The 12,315-nt window shown below is 47.0% G+C and overlaps 1 protein-coding gene across 1 annotated transcript; it reads left to right on the top strand.

The window, feature by feature from the left end:
• Window positions 1-1,888: 1,888 nt before the first annotated feature.
• Window positions 1,889-12,125, top strand: CCDC40 (coiled-coil domain 40 molecular ruler complex subunit; the record flags this gene model as incomplete). The annotated part of the gene is made up of 17 exons (XM_079544137.1): window positions 1,889-2,054; window positions 2,215-2,372; window positions 2,866-2,949; window positions 3,032-3,251; window positions 3,469-3,626; window positions 4,532-4,654; window positions 5,016-5,137; window positions 5,883-6,126; window positions 6,236-6,418; window positions 7,211-7,456; window positions 8,154-8,367; window positions 8,897-9,066; window positions 9,370-9,461; window positions 10,014-10,134; window positions 10,633-10,821; window positions 11,205-11,363; window positions 11,880-12,125. Exons 1-17 carry the CDS (start codon window positions 1,913-1,915, stop codon window positions 12,123-12,125), a joined length of 2,871 nt encoding a protein of 956 aa, XP_079400263.1. The 5' UTR covers window positions 1,889-1,912.
• Between the last annotated feature and the right edge of the window lie 190 nt (window positions 12,126-12,315).

Here is a 12,315-nt window from a genome sequence, read left to right as displayed (position 1 = left end):
AGACAACATAACGGCCTTTTATCGGCACAGTCCTGCAGCCGCTGCCCTGTGACTCTCACAATGCCCAAAGAACAGCTGAAGAAAGCCCAGAGTCTGTGGCCACACAGACCAGGACTCACTGAGCAGCCTCAGAGATGTGCCCATGCCCTCCAGCGAGACCTGCCAGCAGCTCTCAGGGCAGGGCAGCGGCTGGCACGGATTCTCCAGCTTTAAGCCATGCGATCACCAGGATGAAAGCAAGTCCCGCTGCCTCAGAAGCCGCTCGAAGAGGCAGCAGCAAGCCGGGCATCCCTCCTCTGAGCTGTCAGCAACAGCCAGTCCTCCCGTTCATCCCGTTCTCTCTTCAGAGACCTTTCATTAGTTCTGTCACCGAGTGCATCCATCGAGACAGCCGAGCGCCTCGCACGGCAACGCAGTGCTGGGGGAACGGGGAGCCCCGATAACGACAGAGGACCGACGCTCCGGGACAAGGGAGGGCAGTTCGGGAGGGACGGACAGACAGACGGGGAGGGGAAGAGGGGGAGATTGGAGCAGCGAGGAGGGGAGAGACAAAGAGCGGGGAGAGCGCGTGCTGCTCCCGGCACCGGGCTGGGAGCTCTGCCTCGTGGGCCCGAAGCGTGGAATCACGGCCCGCCGAGCGCCCCTGGGCTGCTACCGACAGACAGGGCCGGGGAACTTCCCCCCGCCCCATTCGCCCCGTACCCACCGCGCGCCGTGCGGGGCTGCCGGGCTGCCCTCCTCCTCCTCCTCCTCTTCGTCGCTCCGCGCGGCCCTGAGCTGTGCCCGCCCCGCCCCGCCTCACAGCTCCCGGTAACCGCCTCCGTGCCGGCGGGGAGCGGCGGAGAAGGACGGAAAAGCCCCGCCCCGCTCCGTTCCGCCTCGCCCCGCCCGCTCCGGCCCCGTTATCCCGGTACCTGTGCCCGCAGCGGGGCCGGGGGGCAGTGCTGGGTTGAGGCGGCGCGGCCCTTTCCCCCCCCCCCCGCTCCGCGGGGTAAGGTGGTGCGGTCCGAGCGCCCTCGCCCCCTGCCCGCACCCCCCCATAGCGGGGCGAGGTGGTCGGATCCACCCGTCACGTGACCGGCTGTTGACTCGTCGCCTGGCAACGACAAGATGGCGGTGGCGGCGGGTGAGTGCGGGCTGCGGCCCGGCCCCGCTGCTTTGCGGTGCCACATCGTCTGCTGTGCTTCTCGCACGGCTGCTGTGGGCGTATCAGAAAGCAATTTACCCGAAAAAGAGAGTTATCCCAAAGAAAGTTCCTTAGGTGCACGGCAGTGTGGTGTTTGATGGTGTTTTTTGAGGTTTGACTGTGATAACAGCTCTTTCCTTGTCAGCACTGTACGGTATGTGAAGCTGGGGTGCGGCCGGGTCCCTTGCAAAAGAGGCGATTTTATTGCTGCGACCACAAAACTACAGCAGGGAGAAGAGATTTGGTCGAGTGTGGGGGAAGTTCTTTCTTATGAGAGTGGTGAGGTGCTGGAACAGCTGCCCAGACAGGCTGTGGTGCCCTGTCCATCCCTGGAGGTGTTCAAGGCCAGGTTGGAAGCGCCCTGGGCAGCCTGGTCTGCTATCAGATATGGAGGTTGGCAGCCCAGCCTGTGGCAGCAGGGTTGGAGCTTGATCCTTCCAACCCAAGCCATTGTATGAAGTGCACAAAAAGGCTCTGATGAAATGGGAGATGTTTCTTTCTAGTGCCTGATCTCTGCAAAGGTTTCTTTTTATCAGAAGTGATGCTGCTTTGCCAGTATATTTGTGAGCTGATGATGGAACAGGATTCTCTTGCTTGTCCTTCATGTTGTCTGTATCTCATAATGACAAAAATAAGCAGGTTTTTAGGGGCAGACAGATTGCAAAGTTGATTCAATTGGTGAATTTCATATTCTAGGAAAAATCTCCTGAAGCTTTCTCAGACAAAATGGAATTTGATGGTAGCCCTCCTGAACTGGCAGAGATGGAGCAGCCAGAAACAGAGAGTGAGAGCCCTTCCCATATGGCTTCAGGAACTCCTATGCAGGCACCTGCATTTGCAGGGGAGTTGAACAGCTCCACAGAGCCAGGTATCATCCCGTTCCTTACTGACACTACAGTAGGTGATACCATCTAACAAACAAAATATCCAGCTTTCTTCCTTTCTGGTGATTGTGAATCCAACTTTAGACATAACACTACAAAATGTGTTGGGTTTTTTTAATTTTCTTTTTTTCCCTTTCTGTTCAGAATCTGCCTTGGAGCAGTTTAATCAGCTTGCTAGTGAGCATGGTGGCCAAAAGCGGGAACAGGAACACCAGCAGGTTGGAGCTGAGCAAAATGAAACAAGTGGAAGAAGTAACGAAGCAGCAGAAGAAACACAGCTAGTTGTCCTGGATCCAGAACATGTGAGAAATCTCCAAATCTTGCTTTTTGCTATTGGTTGTATTCGCAGCTATATAGAATGTATGAGGCAAATTCTAAGCAGTGGTTTAGCTGTGTGCTAAGACTAGATGTTTAAAAATAGGTTCTGCTAAAGTGCTGACTCCTGAATGTCTGTTCTCAGTATTAAACTCAGATTCAAACGTGAGCAATGCTGTGGGCATATTGGCTTCTATTTAGCACTCCTGAGAGACAAGTACTCCATACAGGAGGGAGTGGATGGGCTCTCAGATGTAGCTCTGCTGATGTTTCTGACTTTTAGATATTTTTAGTTGTTGTTTTCTGTTGTCAATGAACTCCCACTGTATAACTTGCTGCAGTGAGAGTAGCTAAATAGGAATCCAAGCCTCCATGGTAGAGAATATGATGTTTTATTCAGTAGTGGCAGTAGTATTAAGGTTCCTTCCTCATTTATTGATACAAGTGTGTTAAAATCATCACCATCGCGCTTTTTTACAGCCTCTGATGAGAAGATTCCAGACTGCCCTCAAGAATTACCTTACTAAGCAGATGGAAAAAGTGGATCTAGAGCTTCGAGAACTGGTAGATAAGAGTATTTTGTTGCCTTCTCACAGCGCCCTGTGCAAGTTGAAGGGAGGGAACCAATTTCCTCTTGTATTTGCAGAGGACGGCGACAAAGAAGAGCAATGAACAGAGAGAAGAGCTCGGGGTGATTCTTTATGGTGCGCAGCAGCAGCTGGCCCATCTGCAGCTGGAGCTGGAGAAGAGCCACAGCCGTCGTAGTCACGCAGCCGCAGCGCGTCGGCAGCTGGAAGAGGAGCTGGAGGGCCTCAGGCTGACCTACCAGAAAGTGTGTCAGAACACGGATGATGAACGCAGGAAAGGTGACTTTTGCATCCTTGTGATGCAAAGCAAGCAGTGGATTTCAGAATACAGTGAGATTCACATGGAATGATGCGCTCACTGGGGAGTTTCATAGGTGCTCCTAGTTCTTAGGAGCATCCGTGCGGCAGCCTCTTCTAGTCTTTCCATTTTATTTGTGCTTAAAGTGTGTCCTTCAAACATAGTTCTCAGTAAATATTCTTTCTCCCACCTCCTCAGTTTCTGCAATGCAGACCCAAGCAGAAAACTTGGCCTCACGTCTCTTGCACATGCAGAATATGGATGAGGAGATGCATCATAATATCTTACTGATGAAGCAGTCGACAAAGAAGGCTGAAGCAGAGAAGATTCAGGCTGAGGTGGAAAAGAAAAAACAGGTATCAAGTACAACTGTCTGCTTTTAGATAAATAAAGATGGATAACAATGATGAATCTTGGAGGAGGCGCTGCCTTGTCAGAAGAAAAGCTGTAATGACAAATGTAAAAAGTGCATGGGGACTTCATTCCCAAAGAATTGGAGAAAAACAAAACAAAAACAAATCAACCAACCCAAACAGAACAAACACGTACATACACAGCACACAAAACCCACACCACAAAGCAAGTGTTTCTAAAAAGGAAGGAAAAGCCACCGTGAAGATGGTGGTATGCACTGCCCACAGGTCCTCTGCAGTTCTTATGGTAGTAAATCGCTCTTCAAGCAAGCAAAGGGGGATGGGGAGTGAAGGTAGTGAAGAAGTGTCATTGTTCAGGCTTTAAGGATTACTCTGAGTCACAGTGAGGTTCACAGGGGAAATTGAACTTTGGAAAGGAGCAAGCCTGTTGGTGTGCTGGAGCTCCCTCTGCTGCCTTCTGCTTGCAGCAGGACACACGCCGATGATTTTTAATGCAGGGTTGTACACAAACACTTGAAGTAGAGTGGATTTAGATGTTTTCTAACAAAGCATTTTACATCATAAGCTATTAAGATTCCAAATGGTGAGGTGTCATAATATAATCTGAACTGACAGGAAGAAATGTTAATTCAGTTTCCAAAGTGCTGGTTTACTAATGTGAACAATAAGCAAAAGATAACAAAATCAGCAAAAAAGGACTCTTTCTTTTGAGAGTTCTCTTCTGCACCCGTGGCAGTCATTCATATCTGAACAGAGAGGTTCAGTAAGAATCAGCTCTAATCCATTTGGCCATTCAGTCTTGATACTGGGCAATCTTGTAGCATATATAGCTGATGAAGACTGAGACTGCATTACTCATCCTGAACTGCTTGATTCTGACTCTTCAGGATCTTCTGGTGGAACGCTTAACAAGAAAAGCCTATGAACTACAAGAACAGATTGCTCTGTTTGAAGCTCAGTTTGTGGCCCAGGCAGAGGACACCAAAGTAACTCGGCAGGCAGTGAATGAGGTGAGAAGTGCACTTTTTTTTCTTTATTCTTCTGGTTAACATTTCCGTTTGGGGTGACTGACCCTAAGGCTCATGTGATAGGTACAACGCAGGCCACAGCTTTATAGTCTGTTCCTGTTTGCTGACACGAAGATATTTCTTGCCTTTGTCCTTAAGAATTGTCTGTAAATCACTTCTTAGCCCACTTCCTCAGCACTTTATCTTGAAGGCCTATAACTTCTCTGTGCAATAAATCAGACGCTTGACCTGAAGCTGTTTCTGCCTGGTATATTATGTCAAGAAAAAGGTACTGCGTTGCAAAGTATATTTGGTTTCTCAACCCAGCAAAGGTTCAGCCTGTCTACACGTTCTCTTTCTCTAGGCCTGTATGGAGGTGCAGGCTATTAACGTGGAGAAGAAGCAATTGATGAACCACTGGACAAACAGCTTAGCTGGAGTGAAGCAAAGAGATGAGGCCTATGTTGCTGCACAGGAGCTGCTGAGGTATGGCATCTGAGAAATGCCCCAGGAAAGGCCTCAAATAATTTGGAGAGCAGAGATTCTAAAAGGGGCAGTGTGTCTTCTGTCACATCTGTTACTGCATGGATATGTTAGAGCAGGATATGTTAGACAAAGCAAGTCTGCTGCTCTGAAGTACATCATAGCAAGGTTATTGGCTAAGAAGTACATTTCTTTGTTGCTGTGTTTTGATCCACAACACCATTCTCTCTCCAAGTGTGGTGTTTTGCTTTCTTTTAAGCTGTCTAGCATTTCTTTCAATTGAATTTCATTCCTTCTAAAAGTCCCTTTACTTTTGCAACATCCCTCAGTCTAAAGAGAAACAAATCCTTCCTGATCTTTCTATCATTTTTGGTTAAGATTTTGTGATGCCTTTACAAGTCTTTGAAAAAACTTATTGTTGCCAAATGAAGCATTTGTTGGATCTGGAGACAAAACCTGACTGATTCTCTGAAAGCAAGAACAAAAAAATGTTTTTGTATGGTAATTTTGTATCCTGGTAAGAATGGAAAAGAACGGCAGTGGAGGAAATGAAAGATTTTCCTACATGCGTTTCCCTTTAGGTCATAATATCTCTGTCCATCTTTTGGGAACTCTGCACACTCTGCACTAGATTTCCTTATAAAGATGGTCATTTGTTGCTGCAGTAATGTGTTTGAAAGAGCAATTTCAGATGATTGTTCAGCACAAGTCAACCTATGTGAGGTTTTTCATCTTCTTTGCCGCTCAGCAAGTACAGACATGACCTCCAGTCCATAGAAACAAACATCCATGGCTATAGAAAGTCAATCAGGAAGGAAGAGGAGAAGAATGAGATGCTTGTCACGATACTGAACCGTTCATATAATGATGCCAACACTACAAAGAAACTGATTGCCCAGTGCCTTTCAAAGCAGGAGGCCTTGAAGCTTGAATCTGGCAGCTACACTCATATTCTCAACGAGACACAGCAGGCTGTCAGCAGGATCAAGATGGTGAGAGGAGTCACTGGGAAGAACAATGTTTTTGAACTGTGCATAAAGGTTTAATCACCTTTCCCCAGGCAGTGGCAGTGATCCTCTTTGTGTCTTCCCTACCTTTTAGGATCGAGCTGCTCGTCTAAACGAGTCGTTATCCATTAGTAAGGACATAGAGAAAGAAACTGAAGCCAAAGAGCAGATAGAGAGTGAGATCATGGCAAAGCTGCGGGACCAGATGATGTCCAACAAAGCAGAAAAGCACTTCTCACAGCTGGTTGCAAAACTTGATCAGAGAAAAACAGATCTGGTACAGTATGTTCTCCGTTTGTGAGTGAAACAGGCCACAATCATCACCTAGAGCAATGTCTTGCAAGTGTGTTTTGGCAGCATCTTTGCTTCTTCAGCTCCACAATTGAAGCATTGTTGAGTTTTTGACCCCAGTTTTGCTCATCCAGTGACACATAACCTTTACTTTAAAAAAATAATGAGACAGTAAGATGAATAACACTGTGAAGTGTTACACTATGAAATGTTGCTAGGTCTTGGAAGAAGTCTGGACGTTCTGGATATTCTGCATCAACTCCTATTAGTGTCTGTGTTGTGCAGTAAAATGCAGAGACAGTGGGCTTGGAAAAGACCAAACTGTAGCTCTGTGTGGAGCAGGATGGACAAAAGTAGCAGGGATGTTCTTGAAAGCTGCATTCATAACTCAAACAACCAATAGACATAGCCACTCTTTCTGGTTACTGTAGATGTTGTTAAGTGAGAAATGCATTTTGGAGGAGGTACAATATGTCCTGCTACTGGCCAAGTGTCTAGAGACATCTGGGCTGGGGATACAGAAGCAATCAGCATGGTCTCTTTGGGTTTAGGGATGTTTACTCTTCTTAATGTTTTTCAGCAGCCTTATGGCAGAGGTAAATATTGATATCTCCTGTTAATGGTTGGGTAAACAAAGGTACAGTCATGGTATGTAACTTGCTTACAGCTTGCAGCGCAGACCTGAGTGTAGAATCTAAATTCCCTGATTTTCTGTGCTAAATGGCATTAAAACTTAATTAGTGCTGGTGATACTGACTTGTCTTCTGTCTGCTACTAGGAGCTGCATTTTTCCAAGGTTGAAAATGATATGAGCCAGGTTATCCTGAACACAACTCACACTAACTGCAGGCTGACGGTCCTCCAAAAAACACTGTGTGAGCTGGACAAGGAAATAAAAGACATCCACCATGTAATCAGTCGTGGTGAAAGTGAGATCTCAAAGGGCAACCTCCTGATGGAGAATAAGCAAGGGCTCATCAGGCAGTACAACCAGAAGCTGGAGGCACTTCTTTCTCAGCAAGGGGTTCGTATGTCTGCGTTTTGATCCCAGTTTGATCTTATTCTTTGTGTTGGCTGCAGATGTCCTTGATAAATGTAGCTGTGTGAGTGTTGTGTTGTTAAAACTTCCAGGCATTGGTATGGGGTTCAAAAGCAGCACCGGTTAATGTGATGCTTCTATTTGGCAATCAGTGCTTAATGCATGCAAAGAGGAACTGAAAGTAGGGAATTGCTGTGCAAGGAGGGTGTGCCTGGTGCAGGATTCAGCACAGAGCTGTCTGTACCTGAAGAAAATGTTGAATGACATCAAGCTCTGGGAGTAAATAAGGTAACGGTATAGAATCTAGAAAGATCAACAAGAGGAGAATGGGACAGACAGTGACTTGATTTCATTGAGAGTTGGCCCTGTCTGGATGATACCCAGATCTGCTCCTGGCACTGAAGTTCATCTGGATACCAGTGTGAGAATCAGTGCTGTGGCACATACTCTGTAAGCTTCTGAATGTCTGGCTGGGCCTGTTGTTAGCACTTAGGTGGCCCTCTCACTACAGAAGCTGAGGACCTTGCAGGTTTCTGTTGTATTTATGAGGTCGTGCACTCCTATTAGTGCCAGAAGCAGGGAGTTAGGCATTGCAGCACCTGAACTGCCCTCTGCAGTGGTGCTTTAAACAAGTGCTCCAGAACCTTCCATCTCATTGATCCCAAACCTTGCCCTCGTACAGGGGCAAGAATTGGGACCTTTGGAAATTGAGATCAACAAGCTGACCAAGGAGATAGAAGAATGTAATTCTGAGGTGATGATGCTGCAGAAGTACTGGCTCAATCTGCAGAGAGAGCTGCTCAAGCTAACCCGTGAGCAGGAGGACCAGCTCACCTCCTTGGACACGTTAAAGAAACAGATCACAATAATGCAGCAGAAGAAGCTGCGCACTGAAAGTGAGTAATTCCCCAATTCCCCCCTAAAATATTCGGCCACGAGTGGAGGTAAGAAAGGGAGAAAAGGCTCACAGGCTCTGTGTTAATCCAAAGAATGCCCTCAGTGCTCACATCTGTGTGCAGGCAGTAATGCATGTGACCCCGTGCTGCACTGTGAGGCTGAGAGCCAGGCACCTCCTGCTCTTCTGTTTGTTACGTTTCCTATAATGATCTTAACTGAAACTGTTCAACCCAAAGTGGCCACGTCATGAATTCCATGCCTTTATCCAAAGCTTGCAGATAGTTGGCAGGCCAATGTTCCCACAGGTGATAGTTTCCTAAACCAGCTCTTTTTCACTGCAGCAGTTTTTATCGAAAGCTTTATCTGAGTTTTGGGCTGTGTGGAAAAATGTTTTGGCTGGGTGTGTGGCACCCAGACGGCTCCACGTGCAGGGCTGTTTGCTCTACCAGCAAATTGGTTGGACTTGGTTGGACTCGACCTGCTGCTCACAGGAATTCTATTTACATTTCTTTTTCTGTTCACCCGTAGATGAAATCCAACAGGAAATAAAAGAGCAGAAAGACCTTGAACGTCACATGAAGAGCATGTCCAATGACTTGATAAAGCTGAATGTGTTGATCAGCAAGAACAACAGCAGCTTCACAGAGCTGCAGTATGGCAACATTATCACAGAGAACGAGTTTGTACGCTCTCTCAAGGTACAGAAACTCCCATGCTACGGTCAGACTGGGCTTTTGAGAGACCTGTACAGCAGGAAAATAGTTTTGTGCTAGAAAACAGTATGGCTAAGTGGAAATGACGTAGTTATGCACAGAAAGAACAGCAATTTCTTTACTGTTTCAGGATGATGGTTCTTTATCTCACAGCAGAAACTCATGTGCCACTCGTGGAGCGTAAGAAGCTGACAACCAAAAGGGACACGCAGCTCAGAGATAAACAGTGATGCTGTGAATCTTTCTCAGTCTGACAAATTTGTATTGTTTTACACTTCCCAAATCCAGGCAGCAGAAAAGGAATCCATGGAGATGCAGGAGAAGCACAGCCAGTTGATTGAGGAGAAGGAAAGACTCTTAAACAGCCTGGTGGAAGCAGAGTGGGTACCAGAGAGTTTCTTGCTTAATGCCACAGTCTTAGAACTGCTGTATAATGGCCCACGTTGCTTTTTTTCCTCCAGTCACCAAACTCAACCAGCACCTGTAGTTGTGCCTCTGTCTTTCTGGGAGAAGACAAAAGGAGTTGAATGAATTTTTGAAATGGAGAAACTGAAAGGTGCATTAGCTGTCCCTGCAACCAGCAACAGCTGGGAGGATATTGGTTCTAATGATCCCAGCATACTTGTTCTGGATGTCACAGCGATCTGTTATTAACCCAAAGCCAGTGTGCTGTCCTGGGCAATTAATTGTGCTCCATCAGTCCTGTCAGTCTGGGCTTGCTTGTTTTCAGTCATCATGACAGCTTATAAATTGTGGAGCTTCCTGTCTGACTTCACGCTGTGCTGTTGCTGCCACTTCACATGTCTTGTGTGCAAACTTTTAGGTTGCTCTGTGTTCAGAATCAGCCTCAGCAGCGTGCTGCCACTGCTACACAAAGAGAGCATTCTCTCTGTCGTTTACAAAGGCCCTCCTTTCCCTTTTTGTCACTGAAGGCATCAAATCATGCTGTGGGAGAAAAAGATCCAGCTGACAAAAGAGATGCGCTCAGCAGTGGATTCTGAGAGAGGGCAAGGAGAAATCCGAGCCATGAGAGCAGAGATTCACAGAATGCAGGTGAGCCATTGTGTGCTGCAGCAGCATTCAGAAATACCTGCTTTCTTTTTCATTCATGGAATACATCCTCTTATTTTGTGACTCCAATAAGCAAAGAAATGTTGATTACTAATACTGCCTCATCTTAATTACTGGTTCCAGAAGTCTTCTGGTGAAGCAGCTCTTCCTTTCATTCCCAAGATATTTCTGCTCTTCTGCTTTTGCTACTGCTAATGATATTCAGGAAAACATTCTGCTATAGATATTATAGATAGATTTAGATAGATATTTAGATATACACATTGATACAGAGCTGGTAACTAAGGCAGTCCTTTGCCTTCCAGAACTATACAGGGCCAAACTAGGTTTTGATTTAGAACAAAATTTGGCTTGCAAAGGCTTCTGTGTCACACAGATCTGATTTATGTTGATGGGATGTGCCACGCAGAAGACTTCAACGAGGTGCCATTTGTACCCATTTGTTATTTTTGTTCCCCTTTATATTTTGACACACGGCAGGTCCGCTACGGCCAGCTGATGAAGCAGCAGGAGAAGATGATTCGTGACATGGAGGCATCTGTTTCTCGTAGGGAGGCCATCGCAACTCGTGGGGAAGGTCGGAACAAAACAGATCAGAAACGTATCACCAAGAGCGCCTTCTGCCGCAAGAAAGAGGAGCTGAGAAAGAAGATTGCTGAAACCCAGAAGGTGAGCAAGCAAAGCAGTGCTGCACGAGTTGACACAGCCAGCCTTTGCCTTGTAATGAGCACCAGTGTGTGCTCAGCACAGGTGCATGGGATGGCAGTACGCAGATCAGGCCTGCACAGAGGGCAGGCGTTGGGAATTCATTTTAAGTAGCTGAAAACCTTTGAAGATAGCAGGCAGCGTGAGAAACAAAAATGTCCTTCACTCAGTGTAAGCACTGCTCAGCAGTAACTAAAACAGCAGTGTTATTTTCATCCTAAATCCAAAACTGTGCCGCCTACTGTGAGGAAAACAAACTGTCAGCCCCAAAGCGTGGTGCTGGGAGTGCAGCTGAACTCAAGAACCACAATCCATAGTCTGCCCTTTCCTTCTCTTGCATTTACTAGAATGCTCAAGACTGCAACAAAATTATCCTGGAGCTGGAGAGTACCCAAGCATCCCTTAGTGCCAGCCTGGTGGAAAAGCAACAAGAAATGTGCATGCTGCAGGCTGAGTCCCATGGCCTCGATTCACACACGGAATGTCTTCGGTACAAAAAGCGATGGGTGAGTGGAACCTGCTGCCTCCTTGTGCTGCCAGCTCCTGTCTCCTCGTCTGCTTGAGCTGGACACACTTGATGTTAGCAGCACTTTGAGTTATTTAAGCTTGTTTTGGGGACAGTCCTGAACTGATGCTACAGGTATGCTCTTGGTGAGGCAGCATTCACCTGGAACCATCAGCCTGCAGCATTTTCCTTGGAAACACTGCATAAAACTGTATGGGTCAAGGGGAGAACTCTAATTTGAAAGCCAGCTCAAGGTCTTGAATAGCATCCTATGAAATTTTAAGCTTGTCAAACCTTGTCCTGGCAACGACCCCAGCATATCCTTGTGTGCACAGGTATTTCTGTGCTTTATGACTGATGTGATGATGTCACTGTACATCTGCAACACTCGATATGAAGGTGCACCCTTCGATTTCACAATGGTGGCAGTACTTCTGTGCCTTGAATTGTGTTGTGTTGTTTTCTTTGCTGCATGCAGCTCACTATCAAAGCAATTTCTGTTCATTGCTTTTCTCAGAACCTTTTGGAGATTGTGGCCTATCAGACACGGCAGAAGCATCTGCAGGCGCTGAAGGAAGGGAAGTACACACCCCTGTGCAGCTCCGAGCAGAGCTGCAGAAACGAGCAGCAAAAACTGCAGGAGCGGCTCCGCGCCGTCAGTGCCATTGTCCACCGCGTGCAGCAGGAGCAGCCGCAGCACCACCCGGCCCTGCAGTGGCTCGGGGAGCGCCTGGAATCCGGGCTGGGCTCGCAGGAAGCCTGATAGGTGTGGGACCAGGTGTGGGCAATGCAACCAAGGGCGAGAGGTGGGTAGGTTTTATAAAGAAATGTTTAAAAAAAAAAAAAAAAGAGAGAGAGAGAAAAAGATGCAAATCCTCATTAAAGACGTGCTACTGCAAAGCGTGTTTGGTTTCTTTTGCTTCATCCGTTTCGTGTCTTCTATTTTCCGACAC

The sequence above is a fragment of the Tetrao urogallus genome (assembly GCF_951394365.1).
Source record: "Tetrao urogallus genome assembly, chromosome: 18".
NCBI classification, from domain to species: domain Eukaryota; kingdom Metazoa; phylum Chordata; class Aves; order Galliformes; family Phasianidae; genus Tetrao; species Tetrao urogallus.
The sequence above is the reverse complement of the archived record's forward strand: the minus strand, read 5'-3'. Positions and strand labels throughout refer to the sequence as shown.